At 37.4% G+C, this 19,269-nt stretch overlaps 2 protein-coding genes across 3 annotated transcripts; both read right to left on the minus strand.

Annotated features, from left to right (window-relative positions):
• Nucleotides 1-249: 249 nt before the first annotated feature.
• LOC141832031 (putative inactive DNA (cytosine-5)-methyltransferase DRM3) lies at nucleotides 250-12,270 on the minus strand. 2 transcript variants are annotated; one of them, XM_074719493.1, is made up of 11 exons: nucleotides 12,138-12,270; nucleotides 11,481-11,653; nucleotides 11,270-11,392; nucleotides 9,859-9,955; nucleotides 9,699-9,745; nucleotides 9,070-9,165; nucleotides 8,189-8,288; nucleotides 6,903-6,994; nucleotides 3,517-3,619; nucleotides 2,173-2,240; nucleotides 250-1,781 (listed from the first exon to the last, which is right to left on the minus strand). In XM_074719493.1, the coding sequence occupies exons 2-11, from the start codon at nucleotides 11,481-11,483 to the stop codon at nucleotides 462-464; spliced, it is 2,049 nt and encodes a 682-aa protein (XP_074575594.1). In that variant the 5' UTR covers nucleotides 11,484-11,653; nucleotides 12,138-12,270; the 3' UTR covers nucleotides 250-461. The 2 variants fall into 2 exon arrangements, with proteins under 2 accessions (XP_074575594.1, XP_074575593.1); XM_074719492.1 differs by having other exon boundaries at nucleotides 11,481-11,660.
• A 1,188-nt stretch (nucleotides 12,271-13,458) lies between these two features.
• On the minus strand, nucleotides 13,459-16,316 carry LOC141832438 (pentatricopeptide repeat-containing protein At1g56690, mitochondrial-like). The gene is made up of 2 exons (XM_074719941.1): nucleotides 14,160-16,316; nucleotides 13,459-13,870 (listed from the first exon to the last, which is right to left on the minus strand). Exon 1 carries the CDS (start codon nucleotides 16,314-16,316, stop codon nucleotides 14,202-14,204), a length of 2,115 nt encoding a protein of 704 aa, XP_074576042.1. The 3' UTR covers nucleotides 13,459-13,870; nucleotides 14,160-14,201.
• Nucleotides 16,317-19,269: the final 2,953 nt, after the last annotated feature.

The following is a 19,269-nucleotide window of genomic DNA, read 5'->3' on the forward strand; positions in this document are numbered from 1 at the left end:
GAAAACAAAATGGAAACTAAATAAATTGTTTTACTTCTATACTCAACAAATTAAATAATCAAACATGAAAACTTGCAAGAGCAACTCTTGATGGTTGTGAACAACGCTCATTAATAGACTTCCTTTTCAGATGAAGTCTTCAAGACCCCACCACTTTAATGAAGGCAGATTTGAACCTCATACCATGATAATAATTTCTGAAGTCTTTACCAGATGGTTGCCCACCACTTCATTGATAAACTTGTCTGCAAGCTGATTTTTGATTCATTTATGGCTTAAGTTATAGAAAATTTGAGGTTACAATGTGTCAAAAGTTTGACTAGTTATTACACTCACACATGCAACAAAGCACCAAAGTTGAAGCAGGACAAAGAAGGAGAAGATATGCCAGAAGATCTGTACTCACATTGCTAGGCTAAATAAGTTGAGCACAGGAAGCCGATTGGAGATATTAGTAGACATCAGTTGTTTCTTCTCATTGAACCTCTCACTCTTTGAAACACACGAACAAATTCAAAAAACAGATTTTGGTCCATTCCCATCATGCTACTCACATTAAAACCACCCGAAACGTAAGGACCAGGGTTCCCGCCGAGAATGAGATCAAAACCACCAAATTTTTGGACGAAGCTTTCAAGCACCTGTGTTGTGAGCTTTTCGATTCCTCCAATCTGAATCAGCTCACCAGTTTGACTGGTATATTGCCACCATCTCTTCATGATCTTTCTATTGACTTCAGATGCTTCTACCGAGACGACACATTTAAGATGAATACCAAGTCGGTGAAGGGCAACTTCAGCACCACCTATACCGCTGTAGACAGATAGCACTCTCATTCCATCTGGAAATAGAGCCTTCAAAGGTGAAAAATAATAACCGAGTGTATCAGTCTGAAAACTGTATTTGAGTGTTCTAAGTCTTTCATAAGGCTCTAGTTGAAAACTTTGAGTATGATTCCTTGGATAACCCAAAATGCACTCAACTTCTTCAGGTTCAATGGGAGTCAATTTGTATTGACCCACCCACATCAGGTTTAATGTTTTGCATTGGTGAAGAATTTTCATTTGTTGCTCTTTCGAAACCATTCCTTGTGAATCAATCATAATCTTTCTTAGCTGCTCGAACACCAAAGGAACAACTTTCTCAGTGTTAATGCAGCTCAACTGTTTCCGAGTATCCCACGAGGGCCACCACTTTCTGGTATGAGGAAGTGCATCTTGGAGAGTCATGGGAGGCTCAGGGAGGATCTTGAATCTTCTTTCCTTTGGGAGATTGTGCATATAACCTTCTTTTCTTATGAAAGCTGAGAAGTATTGACAATTCCCATTTTCTGGTTCAGTACCATACAGAAATCCTGAAAGCCTTCTCCATGTTTCTTCAGATATATCCACAACATTTGCATAGAAAAAATAAGGTAACTTGGACTCAGTTGCGCGAACATTTCCATTTGGATTAGGCATCCTTCTTTCAGGAAATTCCTCCTTCACACATGATGAACCTGACTTCCCATCCTCACCATAAGGAAAAGGTTTACTCTCCCATGTTGACTCCCATTTAGGATGCTGTGCACCATGACTGAAAAATGTTTCATCATTCAAAATTGTACCTCTGGCCTTTTTCACTCTTACCTTTTCTTCATAGTCATAAGGGTCATAATTGGAACTTGATGCATTGGATTCCCAAGTCCCAGATGCAGAATAACCAGCTCTGGTTTCTTCTACTGCAACATCTTCTATATAATCTGATTCAGCTTTTATGTTATTTCCAACGACACCTAGACCCTATACAATCAGAGGAAAGAACCTAGTGATAAGAAAATTATATTTAGACATATTTGAAAATTTATTAGGGATTGAATCACTGAGCCCAGAAATCTCTATTCATAGGTTTCGTATTATCAAATGCAAAGCACATGGATGTCCATGGAAGGATGAAGCTACCCTACTGTCATTAAAAAGGGCCACGATGTAAGTAATTATTTTCATATTCTTATGAAGTTCTCTGATTACAACCCATTCATCATGGAAAACAAGGATCTTGTCATTAAAAAAAATTCAGAGAACTGCGAGCTACTCAGATAGCTAACAATCAAAAACTAGATAAAATGACTTTTTCAAAAAATCACGAATAATGTAATTAATTAACTTATTAATTTTAAGAGAAAAAAATCACCTCTATTTTTAACTTGTGTCGCCTTGCAAAAATTGAATCAGCAAGCTCCTGTACAGATACTTCTGAACCTGAAAATTTAGAAAGTCTTAGTTTGGAAGCCACTTGATGACTTGTTCTTCACCCCTCAGGAAAATGACACATAGATTTATGAATTTCATTCAATTTGATAAAACCTATAATATATAGGTACAGGCTGATACAAAGTAGGAATTCTGTTTTATTTTAAGTTTTGATTTATAAGAACCTATTTTGGTAAGATCCTCCCTGTTTAGGTCAATAAATTTTTAAGTGTTGTAAGATAGTAATTGTTTTAATTTAGGGTGTTAAATAGTTTAGTATGTTTTCGTTTAGTAGATAGAGTGGCTTTGGTAAGAGGGTAAGAGTTCAATTTAGATTGGTTTATTTCCTACTTCGCAATTTGATTATTTACTAGTTTGCTTAAGTTAGAGTTATAAAATAGGTAAAATATTCTCCAATGTATGATCATGTTTCAATTCAATAAAATTTCCTCTTGTTTAGATCTCTATGTGATAATTCTGTGCGACACTTGTGCTACATCAAAAGGACAGTATCATTCGCCAAATTTATAATAACATGAATCTTTTGAGTGCATCCACACAACAATGGAACCAAAAGGAGACAAATAAAGCAATGCAAGATCACATCACAGATAACGGTAATATTTTGAGTGCATCCACACAACAATTCCATCACATTGACAGCTATATATATAGAATGGATATGAAATGATGCCCATCAAAACAACCATAGTTTAAAACCAGTATAAGTAGAAAGAAAACCTTTAGGAATCCTGACTACAGTATTCCTTTATGGAAAGAAGCCAACTACTGACTATGCTCAGGTTAGCAGTTGAGTCCCCAAGTTTTCAGAGATAAACTTGGCCTGGTTGCATGGACCTTCTAAAGATGATAAAAGTGAAATAAAACATTTTCTTTCCTAAACATGACTAATAAGAAGAGCTGAGCATTGACTGAGCTGGTACAAGGTAAGCTCGACGCATCAACAATTTGCTGAACATCCTTGTTTATAAGCTCATTTACATACCAGTATAAATGCTCCAAGTAAAAGCTTGCAGTGAACAAGGCAAAGTTGGTTACTTAGAGCCTTAAACAAAATATGTGCTTCAAAGAACTACTAAGTTAATCAAGAAAACAAGAAACTAAAACCAATAACCACATGTGTATTGCAGCTCTAATCATAACATATACTTGCATTTTCATTAAAATAATAGCATTTGACTAAGATCATATGATTTAATCTGTATAGTTCACCCCATATGATAGAGATAACATTCATGGTGTAAATAAAAAAAATTAAGCATACCATAAATATCAATTGCTGTTGATACTTCTTCTTCTGTGAAACCCATTTGAAGCAAGTGAAGTGTCTTATCCATCGTCCCGAATAAAGCCTCTGAAGCAGGTTCCTACAAAGTGTGAGCTCAAGGATCTGAAATTGCTTCATTGATAAATTAATCCCAATATTCAAAATGGAAGATTCAATCTCTAACAACTATTGGAAATGCAAAAGATTCAGAAATGAACTTTATATAGAAAACCTCTACTTGTGAGCCAAGGACAACCTACAATAATAACTATACATGAAACTAAAGCAAATAACTTTCATTTTTATCAGAAGAAAAAATCATCCAATAAAATATAAACATTGTTAGTGAGAGCCCTAGAGCCAATCATTTGATGATTGTTATATGGATTCAAATGTATCATATTTCTACATTTTATAAAGGCATTTTGTGGTTATTATACTTACTTATATTAGTGTCATATAACTAAGTGTAATAATGCCCTTGAGTAGATCGTTCGTATCTATATCAATCGATTGGTTGAATCGATAGTGAGATGATATAGAGAACACTACTCTAAATGATTCCTAGTCAAGTATTAACATTCAAGGACAATGTTAATACGACGAGACTAGCATGTAGGTCAACATGATGACTTGATCTCACAAGTCATGGATATGAGATATCAAGTTGACACATGGGTATGCATTGGAGAATGTATACTGAATGACCCGCCATGAGAAAGTATCATGGATCGTTATATGAGTGTCATATACTTTCTCATGTGGCTATTAGTATGACTATTAGTCCTCAGACCTGAAGTCACCATGGTTCCCTACATAAGGAGTTATTTACTTTGGCTTCGTCAAACGTCACCCGTAACTGGGTGGACTATAAAGGCGATTACTGGGTAAGTAACAAATTATGCGGAGGGATGTGAGTGATGTAGATGGGATCTATCCTTCCCATATAACGGGAGTGATATCATAGTTCTTGATAGAGTGAGACCACTAAAGTGCATGGCCATGCCCGAATGAGTCAACATGTGATGTTGAGCTCGTTCGATTGTAGTGAGTCTACTTGGAGTTCAAGACATAGATTGATTAGAGGATGACACGGTCTATGCCTCGGATTACTCAATCATGATATCAAGGATAGAAGGACATTTGTCACATATTATGAAGAGTCACAATTAGTAGTCACAAAGGTGATGTTGGATCTCAACATTCTTGTAACTTGGGTAGTAGTGATGTATTGCTAGATACCGCTCACTACTTATGTTTCTAAATGAGTTTAGGAGCATTGCCAACGTTACAAGAACCTATTGAGTCACACACAAAAAACACGTTATTTTGGTGGATCATCTTAGTTTGACTAAATGAATCATTAGTTGATTGAATGGACTAAAAATGAGTTAGAATCATTACTTGGCCAAATTTGAGTTGTACTCAAATTGGTTTAATTTGAGTTAGACTCAAATGAAACCTATTTAAGAAGGCAAATGCATGAAATGAGATTTCATGCATGAAATTTATTTAAGAAAGGCAAAATGCATGAAATGAGATTTAATGCATGAAAAAAAAACCCAACGTTGCATGAAAAGAGATGTTGCATGCAAGAGGATTAATGCATGCAAATATGGATTAATGCATGAAATGAGATTTAATGCATTAATCTCAATGTTGCATGCAAGAAGGAATTTGAGAAGTTGAAGTGGTTTTCTTCTCAACGTTGCATGCACAATGAGAATTCAATATTGCATTCAAAAAGGGTTATTGCATGCAAAAAGGAATTTGTGAAGTTGAAAGGTTTGACTTCTCAACGTTGAATGCAAATGGGAAATAGAATAAAAAGCTCTTCTTAATGTGTGTAACCCTTGTTTTTCTTCTCTTTTTTTCTTGCCGTAGCCTCATTCTCTTCTTTTTGGCCAAATACAACTAGTCCTTAGAGGAGAGCCTAAGTGTGGTTGCTAGCACAACCAAAGGTATTGTCTCCTTCTCCAAGATAGTGTTCGTGTGGATACCGTGGAGGCGCGGCCATCCTGATCGTGCTGAGATCCGACATCAAGAAGAGTTGCTGTCGGGATTGCGAAGGGATACGCTACAAGGGTAACGCACTAATCATGTAGATCTAGAGTAGATCTAAGTAGAAAACAAATTTATGAATTTCGCACGGATCCGGTGGCAAGTGAATCGAGGTTTTCCGCAACGCAAAAAGCGATTTTTGCGGCCCGATTTGCTAACAGAAATGTAGTTTAACAATGGAATTGTTTTCATGGTTTCAAGGTCCAATAGGTTTTAGTCAGGACGACTGAAACACATCATTCCATCTACTGAACAAAATTGATACTGTAACAGAGCCTAAACATCTTATTTTCCGTGAGCATAGGTAGACATAGATAGAATTGGTGAAACTAGGTCCTCAGGCAAAGGCAGGATTTCTTGCAGGTGGGGCACCAAGTGCAGTGATGCCCTCATGGAAAAGAAAAGAGTATTGCAATAGGGGGAGGGAGTTAGTCAATGTCAGAGAGGAGAATAGTTAAAGGAAAGAGAAATAGTGGTGAACTAAAGGTTATCAATCATGAGGTTAAAGGAATAAGCAACCTTAATATGCTTCAATATTCAATATTCCGTTCTTCATAGTTCATTTTTTGAAATTTTGGTAGGACACCCCAGCATTTTACATCTGCACTCTTATAGTTTCTAAACATAAGATAGAGATTCTATATGGGGTGTGCGCCCTACCATGCATCATGTGGTTCTATCACTGTGTCAACAAGGTCTCAATGTAGAAATGGGACAAGCATAAGGTGGCGTCGTACTGGCTCATGATGAAGAGATACACCCCCTCCAATTCTACACTTGTGCAACAAAGTGGTGTGTAGGTGTAGCAAGGTTTCCAGGACCATGGCTTGCATCTAGGTCTCAGCAATCAGCACAGGGAAAACTCCCAATTTGCCTTCTTGGTTCCTCCTAATCATTGAGCAATGGGTTGGCATGTTCGCACATCATATTTGTTGCAGCAAGGTTGAATACCCCAGCACGAAACACCATATTAGTTGCAGCAAGGGTGTTGAATACCCCAGCACTAAATAATGCTTTAATCCTTAATCATTTTACTCATAGAAGAGGTATCTTTCATGCGCAACTTTTCTATTACCTGCTTATGGTACTACAAAAGTGGATGAAGCTATAAACGCAACATTTCTGGAAACACTTCTTCAGTGTTCTGGAATGTAGCTATATTTTACTCACAAGAATATTATAGAAAATGTAGGCATTTTTGAGATATACATATAAGATGCAAATCTTGAAAATGATGGAGATGGCAAGTGATAGAATAACCCAGAATCAAAAATAACAAAAGGATCAGTGGAAAAAAATGTTTTCAATAATGATAAAGAAACCTCATCATTTTGCATATCATTAACTCTTGAAGAACCCACTGTTTGAGAAGTAACTATGAAATCAGCAAGTTCTGGCAAATTAGCATCTTCACCTGCATAAAAATTGAACAAAGGATAATGTATTTGCATTGTGAAGAAAATTGAAGATTGAACTACTAGCAAAGACAAATTTGTTTCCTTTCATATCAGTCTGATAAATTGACAGAAGACTTACAATTGAAAACTTGGATTTTATCCAATGGGAAAAAAAACATAGTGGGATAATAGACCAATGCAAGTATGATTTGCTATGATTATGTGTACGCTACTGATGTCTCATAAAGCACCATGAAAATACACTTCACTTTCATAACTACAGGACTAGGCGATCAACCAATACATTCAGAATTCATCATTCCACACTGTAGCTATTCATAAGTGTCTTATTGTCAGACCAAATGCATGCAAATAATACCAGAACAAGGATGTTCGCCAAAATTTCAACTGGAACAAGTCTGACAAATAGCTAAGTAGGAGAAAATAAACTGAAAGATGTAGATATAAAATTCACAGGAAATAATGACCACACCAATAGTAACTGCCCAACTCCGGAGCATTTCGACATGATTGCAATTTTTTTCTTTGAAATATGCAATCATCAATAGCATTTTAATATCATGACAGGTACAAGAATTTTATCAAACTATAGCATACAAATCCTCAAATCACCAACAAAAATAATCATCTTCTCAATAAAAACCAAGGTTTAATACTCAAAAAAGAGGTTACCTACTTCTAATGGTCAAAGCGAGCCACACGCTCATGCATGCATCAGCCCTTTTAAATTCATTTCTCTTATGTTGCATTTCCAATTCATGAAAAATTGAAGGAAACAAATGAAAATACAACAAAAGAAAGAGGTTAACAAATAATACAAGTCCTTAATCAGATCTGGACATCTTTTATGTACATTCTTAGCCAACCAAAAAAAAAAAAACTGATTCCTTTGTTCACAATCAGTTTCAATCAGCGCTAACAGTACCTTCAGTCATAGTTATACATAAATGTGCTTGCAGTTTTCATCCAACATTGCATCATATGTTTCTTGTTTTAACAAACAATAGCCAACAGCTCATTAAAAGATGCATCCAGTAAACAAGATAAAACAAAAAACTGAATGTGAATAGACAAGAAAATGAAAATATCAAGTAGAAAACAGTAAGAATTCAAACACATGAAAATGCAGTATTTAAGTATTTGAAAAGGCAAATAGCAAAAAGCATTTGTTTGAGGAAAGTATGTCATGCCAAGCTGGTTAATTGCCAAATCTACTTCTTCTTCTGAAAAGTTCATCATCAGTAGGTATGATCTCTTGTCTCCATCTTGAAAAGAAGGCAAACTGGAATCCTGTGACCAATAAGAGAACATCATTAAAACAAGATAAACTTGGTTTGGTGACAATTAGAACAGACTGCCTATGTGATGCTGAAGCTGCAATTGACCTCCACCAACTAGACTTCAGACATCGACAAGGAGGTCCAAGCCTAAATGGATGAGATATGTAGCACCCTAGTTGTGAATAGCGAAGTTAATTTGTAAGGCCTAGATGAGCCCACCACTATTTTAAGTATGTTTTGACATATAGTAGAGACTATATCCCATTTGGGTAAGGTTGTTAAGTATGTTTTGACATATGGTAGAGACCTATATCTCATTTGGGTAAGGTTTTACATCCAGATGGATGTGCCTTCTGTAAACTTCTGATACAATCCTGAGATTATAATCCCAAGTCATCATGAGGTTCATCAATTGTGAACCTCAAATCAAATCTAGAAAACATGCATTTCTTGCAAAAATCCTAGTCACAGAAAACTATGCTATGACTTCACTGTGTATGTAACAAGAAGAAGCAACTGATGGATTGCAAGGTTTCCAACAACTTGAAAAGAAGAATCAGTTTACACATTACAAGAGTGGAGGCTGTCGTTGGACTCACTGCATATAGAACAAGAGAAAGAATGCACTTTAAATAGTCAAAGAATACTGCCCAAAGTTGAAATTGAACATTAAGAATGCATGTAAAATCAGTATACATTCAATTTATCAATCTAAATTACCACTGATGGCAACCTCCACAGCCACATGTATTCAATTTGATAACATATACATTCAAGGGGGAAAAAGTCACCTTAGTATCAAAATCATCATCCCACTCAATGTCGTCCTCTTCCTTAACAAAACTTGAAAAGTCATCCAAACAATTGGATACTTCAGCGCTTGAACTCTGAAGTGTCAAATACAATTTTAGAAATCACATTCATCTCAACATTAAAATAATTGCTGCAAGATAGTTGATGGGAGAAATAAACTGTAACAAGTAATAATTCTCTAAATTGTATAAATATCCAACATAAGCTCCATTTTGATGCTTTCCTATTAAGTTTTTTTTTCCCAGGAAATTGGTGCTTATTTTAGTACTTGTATAGGCTAGTTTTTTTATTATTTATTAGGCTTAGTTAATTTATTTCTTGGATGTTGCTTTACACCACGAGACGATCAATAAATGTCTCAGATAGACAATATGAGACCACCACAAAAAACTTGGTTAGCAACAATAAAACAACATAAAATTCATTTAAATATAGATCAGGATATAGTAAGTGATCAAGCACAATGGCATAGGAGGATCCATATAGTTGACCTCACTTAGTGGGATAAATACTTAGTGGTGGTTGTTGTTGTATGCTTCATTTTGATATACATATGTCTTATCTATGAGAAAATGTAGAGAATTGTAAGTTTGTAATGACCACTTACCGATAGTTTGATAAGAACCTCTAATAACAACTCTGTATCAGCTTCACCTGACCAAGATAAATTACAATTGATAAATCTGACAGATGAGTGATGAAAAACAGCATGATGATGCTTCTTTTTTAGAACTATTAACATTTATTTATTATGAATATAAACCCACCATTTTCTTGAAAAACTTTGTCAACTAGAGCTGGTCCAAACCCCATGCCAACAAAGTAAGACTTCAACTGACTAGAAGATGAGCTTGGAAAGCTTTGCTAGATTAAACAAAGAAAATTAGGTAAGAGGAGAGACACATGAACAGTTAGTGATAAACTATATATATTTGTCTATGTTTGTAGGAATTCCTTCTACAAGAGACATCTAAAATGTTGATCATTAGTTCTAGGCAAAAACTCGCTACTGAATGACCCAGCACCTAATAACACCTTGGGAGAAAGATATCAAGAATAACATGTTAAAATTGCTACACAAGATCAAAAATAATAAAAAAAATCCAAAATGATATCCGCACAACCTGACAAGTCCTAACAGTTGGAAATTAATATGAAAAATCAAACATTGACAGATAGTTTACCATGCTACCATATTCATCATGGTAGCTCGCCAAGTAATTAGAGTTTTGGTTATTGCTGTAAGTTTACAACTCATGTAAGTCCCAACTATTTGTGGTCAGCAAGTTCCATTATATCACTAAACATGCACCATGATTTAATACTTCTTGCGATCAAAACAATATGTTGAATTTCAGAAGAATATATGTTCTTGATAGAACATTGCATATCCATCTCAACAATTATGTACTAGGAATGACAAAAGGTTCAAAAGATCCATGAAGCCAACCTCATAAAGTTGGCACATATGAGGGATCAGATGCAGTTTACATTTATAATGCAGTCAGTTTCTCAACAAAAAAAAAAACACAAGTTCAAAGATCATCATATTCTAAGAAAGTGATATGTATGTCCCACAGGTGTTGTGTTCATACTAGCATATTCTCTTTGTTGTCCTCTGTATCACCATAGAATCCTAGAAATTAGAAAACTACAGCCATCAAAGAAACGGAGAGGCATAATGGTGATAGTCTTTTCATAATGTGGCAAAAAAGGCTCCATACGGTGATATCTTAATGGCCCAGGATGAACAGAAAATCAATGAATGCCAACAAATACAGCCATTACTTCATCAATCAGAATCACCAATAACATAACTGCTTCTGATTCCTGCTTGCTTTACAACACTTGAAACTTATTTTTTGATAAAGGCAAAACCTAGAATCTCCAATTAGTGATAAAGAACAAATTATTAAAGGGGTTGCATCCTTATTTGTTGCCAAATAAATTTCAAGTAGTTGAACCCCTCAGTGAGCTCATAGGGGATGTAGGGGGGCACATGCATGGAATTGTCATATAGCTTTTTGTTACTCATACTATGAAAATGTCTTCAGTATACAGGAACAGAAGTCCTCAAGTGACACAAAATGGAGAAGCCACACAGCATATTATTGCATGTAATTCCTCACAGCATACAAGGAACTAAAGATAAGAAGCATTGGAAGCCAAAAACATTACCTCATCTACTGAATCCTGTTCACATCTCAATTTAGAAGCTGAGGAAGAGACCTGAGTTGTTCTTTGATCCACAATTTCAAGGTCAGATGAACTACCACTGTCTGAGCAATCTTCTATCTTAACCTACAGAAATTGTATTTAGGTAATAAGATGAAGTAAATAAGTTGGTAGTTACTAACGAGACATTTAGTTTGCTTTCAGTCAAAAATACCATTTTTCTTGAAATCTCGTATCAGTGAACCCTCGAGTTTGGCAGGCTCTCCTTTACAGAATATAACTACCCCCAAGGCCAATATACTCTCAATAATCCATGAATATGGAATAGTTTATAAGCTAGCAGCCATCAGCAAAAGTAGCGATATTTTCTGGTGAAGCCATCTTAATCTGCCATCTGATAAAAGTTCAACCATCAGACATAAAAGAATCTGCGATAATGCATTGGAAAGAGCAATGAACTCTCTGAGAACAACAGCAACAAAATCACGAACTTTTTTTGTTGGGTTACAACTTACAAAAATTGAATTGAAAAATGCAGAGTATAATAATGATGTAGCAGAACAAATGCAAAGCGTCAATACTTCGACATACATAAGAATCAACATTTTTAGGCAGTAAGAAAGAGGAGATACGCGATAGATAACCACCAACAACGCATGGAAGCAACATGTTACAATCCACCCAATTTGCAGGGCAGGAAATCAATCCCGTAACAAACATTTGCATTTTAAAGGGATACCAAGAAAAATAAAACTAAAGCCCTAAAAGATTGGAAGCGAAAATTTAAAAAAAAAAACAACTGAGACAATCCTCGAACGCAAACCAGAAACCGCAACAAATCGGCTACTAGCGAAGCAAAGCATACTGGTACCCGGAAAGCAGGCGTCAAGCCGAGATCACGGCAGATTTGATTCGAGGACTATCGGAGAGAATCCAACCAGCGAACCTCAAATTCAAGAACATCGATCGGGGCGACGCATTGTTTACTTGCAAAGAGGTTTTACTTCGACGATAATAACCTCCACAATACCAAAAATGACTCAAATTACTAGATTAAATATTTTTAAATTTTATATATTCATAAAAATGTAAGAAATTTAAATTCCATTTAATTTTTAATTTTAAAATATTTTGATCCTCACCAGAATTACTAAATAGATCCCCGTATTTATTTAAAATCATTTAGATAAGTTGAATATTTCATTAGATAATAACGTGGCTAATATTTCAATAATATTCCGTTCAATTTGCCCATTAAAATCATATTTAATTCCTCGATAAAATTATCCTATAAAAACCAACAATACTTTTAAAAAAACTTTCATTTTTTTGGGAAGCATCTTTTCAAGATACCATTTCAACAATAAAGATGAAATTGTCATCATAACGGTCCTATGGTCGGTCTTACGACCATCTATGAAAAGATAAATCGAGAAACTATAGTTGACCACTACGGAGAGGAGGCATTACCTCGACTTTATCGAGATTCAACCCTTGTTCACTTCCATGTAATAACCAACTCAACTATGTCCCGAAAATATCTTTTCAAAATACCATTTCAATAAAAGGTAGAATTCGCCACTTCAACAGCCCCACACGATCGGTCTCACGACCATCATCTATAAGAGGGTAAATCAAGAAACTACAATTAATCACAACGAACGAAAATATTGCCTCAGCTTCACCGAAATTTCGACCCTTGCACACTTAAGCAACTCTAAAATTTCCATCGTAATCAACTCAATTATGTCCCACGGGTCGAGAGCATCTTTTCAAAACACCATGAACAAAGCATGAGTAGTTGATAATTTAAGTAGCCTCGGATGCCTTTTCTACTGATTCGCCCACAAGATAAATCTAAAATTACGAACGACTTCTCGTCCAACAACCATTTGATCCAGTTTTCACCTGCAATAAGGGGGGAGAAAATTAGCACTGCTCAAAGAATATCATTAGAGCACTAATATACAAGTTTTATGGCATCAGTACAAGCAAAATTGATGTGAAGGCATCAGTCAAGCAAATTTAATCTGTGGAACAAATTAAGAGAGAGACTGGTGGAAGCAAAGATAAAAGCCAAGAACTGGAATCTAATTGAGAAACGATCGGAAAAACAAAACAAATACAGGTCAGATGTTTTATTGCAATGCATATACTTCTTGCACATCATTTGTCTTTCTAATTGTTCCCGATCAAGATTAATTCCATGGGTTTCGATCAAAATGCACAGAATAAATTGCACCAGCTTTTAAACCATATGACCTACTATCCTTGTACAGTTGTTATAGATTCAGATTGAGATCCAATTCTTCTCTCATTCTAGTTGGAGCCAAACCATTGAGCCTTGAGATAGCTGAGAATGTGAATTTGTCTGATGAACAATAAATAATCAGGCATAGAGTTTTGAAGTTCTTTTTTGTTGCAAGTCTAGAGGCTCACCCTTTGTTTGTTGTTTTTGTAGTTGTAAACTGGCTGCTTTTATGTTCTTGCTTAACACCAGAAGCAGCTTCAGTCTTGGATAAAAAATAGTACAGGAGAAGCAAGCCCAAGGTATCCGAAAAATGAAGGATAACCCGTATGAGTTGTCTTCGCATCATCAGAAACCTAAGAAGAAGAAATGGGAGGATAAATATGTTAGGATACAATCAAAGTCCTACATTAGAAATACATGAAAAAGATCCTGCAATTATAAGATGGAAGATATTTCATTAGTACGTGGCCTTTTGAGTAAAGTCCAAAAACAAAACCATGAGGGTATGGTTCCAAAATGGACAATATCATATTATTGTAGAGATATAATATGATAATATATAGAGTATTTTATCAACTGTAATCAAGGATCAGCAATAAACATGAGGGATAACAGGAAAGGATGCAGGCAAAAAAATGATACCGGTTTCTTGTGGGAAGTGATCAATCACAAGAAGACTGGAATTCACCAATAATCCCTGCAAGAGCAAAATCCTTCCTGGAAATGGTGGAATCTGTTGGTATCTCTTAAAATGATTGTGCGCCCTGTGATTTTCGCTATCAACTTGATTGCTGAATGGCAATCCCCACATACCCGGAGGTTCTTCATGACACGGATTGGCAATCCTTGTGGAATCTTTAGTATTCCAAATGCCACTGCCAGCCTCTCACTGTGGTACCTTAAGTTATGAGCTTTCTCCTCTTCATCGACATCATGGAGGACGAAAGCACCGTCCGGGGAGTACCCTGCCGTTTTCATCTCTGCGTCTAAATGCTCCAACTTGTTCATTATAACAGCATGCTCAGGGTGTGCTGAAACATCACCTGAAGTGAACATATGCATTTTCTTGTCGAACTCTATCCAGCTACAACCTGGGGGCTTGCTCACATTCCTTGAGCTCATCACCTTCCTCAATTCTGCAACATCTTCCCATCTCCCACTCGAAGCATAAATGTTGGATAGCAAAACATAGTGACCAGCATTGCCAGGCTCTAAATGTACAAGCTTCTTGGCAGCAACCTCAGCAATTTCTGCATTCCTGTGCGTCCGACATGCACCTAAAAGAGCACCCCAGACAACAGCATCAGCTTCCATCGGCATCTCCTTGATCAGATTCACTGCTTCAAGGACATTCCCTGATCGACCGAGCAGATCAATCATGCATGAATAATGCTCAATTCTTAGTTCCACTAAATGGTTAGAACTCATCGACTGAAAAATTTCTTGCCCTTCTTTAACCTTTCCTGCATAACTACAAGCCAACAGGACCCCTATGTACGTTATCTCATCTGGCACCATGCCAACAATTCTCATATCATCAAAGACACTCAAAGCTTCCTCCCCTAGACCATGTTGGGCATATGCAGTGATCATGGAATTCCACATGACAACATCCTTTCTGTCAAAGTTATCGAATACTATCTTGGCTTTGACAAGCTCACCACATTTCACATACATGGTTAGTAAAGCTGAGACAATGAAAACATCTTCATTAAAATGAGATCTCAGTAGCGCCGCATGAACCTCCCTTCCCAGGTTAAGAATTGCTAGGCTGGAACAAACAACGAGTACACTAACAATCGAAGCAAAATTTGGTCGAATCCCATTCATTTGCATGCGACGGAAGTAGGCAAGAGCTTCCACTTGGAGTCCATTTTGTTCGCATATCTTGACAATGGCACTCCATGTCCCATCATCACGCTCTACCATCTCATCAAAAACCCTTTTTGCTTCCTTCACCATCGCATGCTGCCCAAACCCAAGAATCATAGCATTGCAGGCGACCACCGATTTCTCTGGCATCATTTGAAAAAGTTCGGCTGCCTCTTTAACACGGTCAGACTGGGCACATCCAGTGATTATTGCAGTCCAAGAGATGTCATTCCTCTCAGGCATTACTTCAAACAGCTTCCGAGCGAGATCGAGCTGAAGGTTCTGGGCGTACCCTGAGATCATGGCGGTCCAGGATATGACATTCCTCTTTGGCATGTTGTCGAACAGCTCCCTGGCGTCAGTGGTGCGACCAACCGTGCAATAACCTGATATCATTGCCGTCCAGGCGACGACGTCCTTCTCTGGCATCTGGTCAAAGAGCCGCCTGGCGTCGTCGATACGATCGTCCTGAATGAGACCGCCAAGCATGACGGTCCAAGACACGACACTGCGTTCGGGCATGCGGAGAAAGAGCTCCTCCGCCTCAGCGACCCGACCGTGCTGGATGTAACCGCGAATCAAGGTGGTCCACGAGACAACGTTGGGGTGGGGGATGGAGTCCAAGAAGGCGCGAGCCTCCGGGAGGCTTCCGCCAGAACGGAGAATACCGGAGAGCATAGCGTTGTACGAGCTGGTGTTCCGCAGGGGCATTCGGTCGAACAGCTGGCGGGCGAGGTGCGGCAGGTGGTTGAGGAAGTAGGAAGCGATGAGGGAATTGAAGGAAACAACGTCGCGCTCCGGCATAGCCTGGAAAACCTTCTCTGCCTCCTCGATGCGCCCGAGGCGCCCATAGCGGTGGATGAGGGAGTTGGCACGAAGGATGGCCGGAGTGGCGGTGGCGCGGAAGCGCAGCGGCGGGAACCGCATGATCAGTACCGCGTAGAATATGAAATTTTCATTTGAAATTCTAAAATTATATATCAAAGAAAAAACACAAACAAACTGTTTCTTAACCTAAAATTTTAAATTAGAAATCTCTGAGAACTTTAAAATTACAGTAAGGTATTTACACTAAAAATCAATCACTGTCACTGAAAATTCTGGAGATTCTCAACTGGTGTGTTAGCTTTTTAACTCTTCTCTATGCTTGTTCTTTGGCTTTTGCCTTGCAATACTGTTCCGGTTGGAATCAGCTCCGGGATGTATCACCGACCCAGTCTCTTCACTAAAATGGAGCCGGATCAAAGGGGATAGGCTCGCCAAATTTCCGGGACCTGCAAGCAGAGCAACCGTGAACAGAAAGGTCAGAGGTGTTCTGGTGCAACCACTCCGATGCTTAAATCAGCGAGCGAAAAGGAATACGAAGAAGGAGAAAGAACAGAGAAAGACAAGAGTGTGGATGGTGTGCTCACGTGTGCGTGCACGTACCTGAACAAAGAACGGAGTGACCCTTATATATATATATATATATATGTGAAATATGAAAGTCTCATCATTGACATACACTCGTAAGGTCATTTCACACGTGGGTGTCAGGGCCGCGATGATAATTACGAAGTATGGGACTGTCAAAAAAAATGATAGAAGCGATGGAGTCGGGCACCGTAATGACTGTTCGGCATGAGCCAAATGTGGGCAAAGGCACCGAGCCGACTGCTAACGTTCAAGTTGATGTCCAGATGAGACTCGGATAAAGATTCGTTCTGAGGGAGGATTCGGCTCGAGGGGCGACTTGAATAAGGGCTCGGCTCGGGGATGTGCCTCGGACACCGAGGAGTCGGCTCCGTGTTCCTTATTCGAACCGCATCCGGATGAAGAGAGACTTGGCTCCCGGGGAAAGGGATTGCGAGTCGAGAACTGACTTGGGCCAGCCTTGAAGTCGATAGGTATGGACTAACACGGGAGTCGGGTCGGATGTCAAGCCGCTCTCTCGCTCCCTTGGTCTACCCTCCTAACCACCCATAACAAACACTAAAACACCAGCTCATTCTAAGACTGAAACAAGCTTTCACTGGTTAAACTTGTGGCAATCTGATTGAAGACGACCTACACAACATCCATCCATACATAAGAGAACAGGACTACAATCTGTTCGACAGCTACATTCTTGAAGTACAATGCAGCTTCATATCGATATGGAAACAGATGGTGCATTCACTGAACCAACCATAGTCATAATGATATCATTAAAGAGTCTCAAGTGAGCATTGAAAGCAAAGTGATCCCAACACATGAGGCAACTGTTTAACCCCTACAAAGCAGAAGGTGTGTTTGTGCAGGACAAGCAAGAAGAGCAGAGCAGAGCAGAGGTGGGCACCTCAGGAATTCAATTCAAAGGCATTATGATTGCGAAATCTGTGTTGAGCAGGTGCTTGTGTGTGGTAGACAAGTGTTAGTGGTTGGCACAAAGAGAGGGAGCCTAAAGTGTAGTAGGAGCCGCCCACACATCCAATCACAGCTGTGGAGCTTTGAGCTTTATGCTTGCTTGTTCGCTTCTGGCCCATTTGCAAATTGCACACCATCATCTCTTCTTTCATTCATGTCTGGTGTTGATTAATCGGCTTCAATTTGACATCCTGTTCTAACTTTAGCATATATGCCTTTAAGGCATAAGTTAAATTGGTTAGGATGAAACAAAGTTATTGAAATGGATAAGAATCAAATTTCGACGAAACTGAGACAATGTCCTCCTCCATCATGATCAATTATAATTTTTTGATTTACCTCCTCACAGATGGTCGTGGGGGCGACCGTACGAAACCGCTATAGTGGCGGATTCCACTTTTTTACGAAGCATATATCTTTAAGTAGCCCCGAGGATTGATTACTACAGGGCAGATTTACTGAAGTAGACAAGGGTCAAATTTTGATGAAACCGAGACAATGTCCTCCCCGTAGTGATCAAATATAGCTTTTCAATTTACCTCATTATAGATGATCGTGAGGCCGCTGAAGTGACGGATTCCACCTTTTGCTGAAACATATATTTTTGGGTAAAAAAATCAAAAGAGCGTCTTTTTTTTATTAAAATCGTCAAAAAAAATTCTTTTTTCATTTATTATCAAAACAATACTTCATCATACATCAATATATTTATATTTTCAAAATTACTTTTATTTTTCATAATTTCTATAATATGAACATTTCAACTTTGCTCAACACTAATAATATTGTGTTATATAACTTTAGCATTTTAATTTTGATTAATACTAATAACAATGTGTTGTAATAATTATAGTTGCTAGTTACAAATCAATATTATATTTCAAGTCTATAACTTTATCATATAGATAATTTATTTTAAATCAATATTATATTGCAATAACTATAAAATCATAGTTGCTATAACTATATAATTATAACAATTATATAATCATGCTATATAATTATAGTAGCTATGAGATCATAATTTTTATAATTATATAGCAGTTAAGTTATGATTTTATAGTTGCTATACTAGTATTATAAATAAGAATAATTTTGAAAAATTAAATGTGTAAAAATTAGATGGAACATTATTTTTATAGTAAATGAAAAAAAATTGATAAGGAGCGTCCACTTTTGCCCTATGATCTTTTGTTTTCTTTGTAGGCATAGAATTCCTAGCCCATTTCCATGATAAGAACAGAGACCTTGTATAAATGAACTGTCAGGTCGTCAGTTAAGAGTTCTTCTGCTTACATTTGAATGTTGACTTAAATTTTTACAATACATCCTTGAAGCAAAGCATGTGAGTGAGTTGATGAGCATTGTTGTCCTCATGCATGCGCAAACCAATGTGGATTTTGGCCAGATTCATTTCAAGTGAGAATTAGAACTCGTATAGTTTCTTTGCTTCCTTCCATTATATTAATTTGCTTAGAGCAAAATCTTTTTCTTT

This window comes from Curcuma longa, chromosome 7 (genome assembly GCF_044706935.1).
Source record: "Curcuma longa cultivar G26 ecotype Majalengka, Jawa Barat chromosome 7, ITB_CL_G26_1.1, whole genome shotgun sequence".
Lineage (NCBI taxonomy): Eukaryota > Viridiplantae > Streptophyta > Magnoliopsida > Zingiberales > Zingiberaceae > Curcuma > Curcuma longa.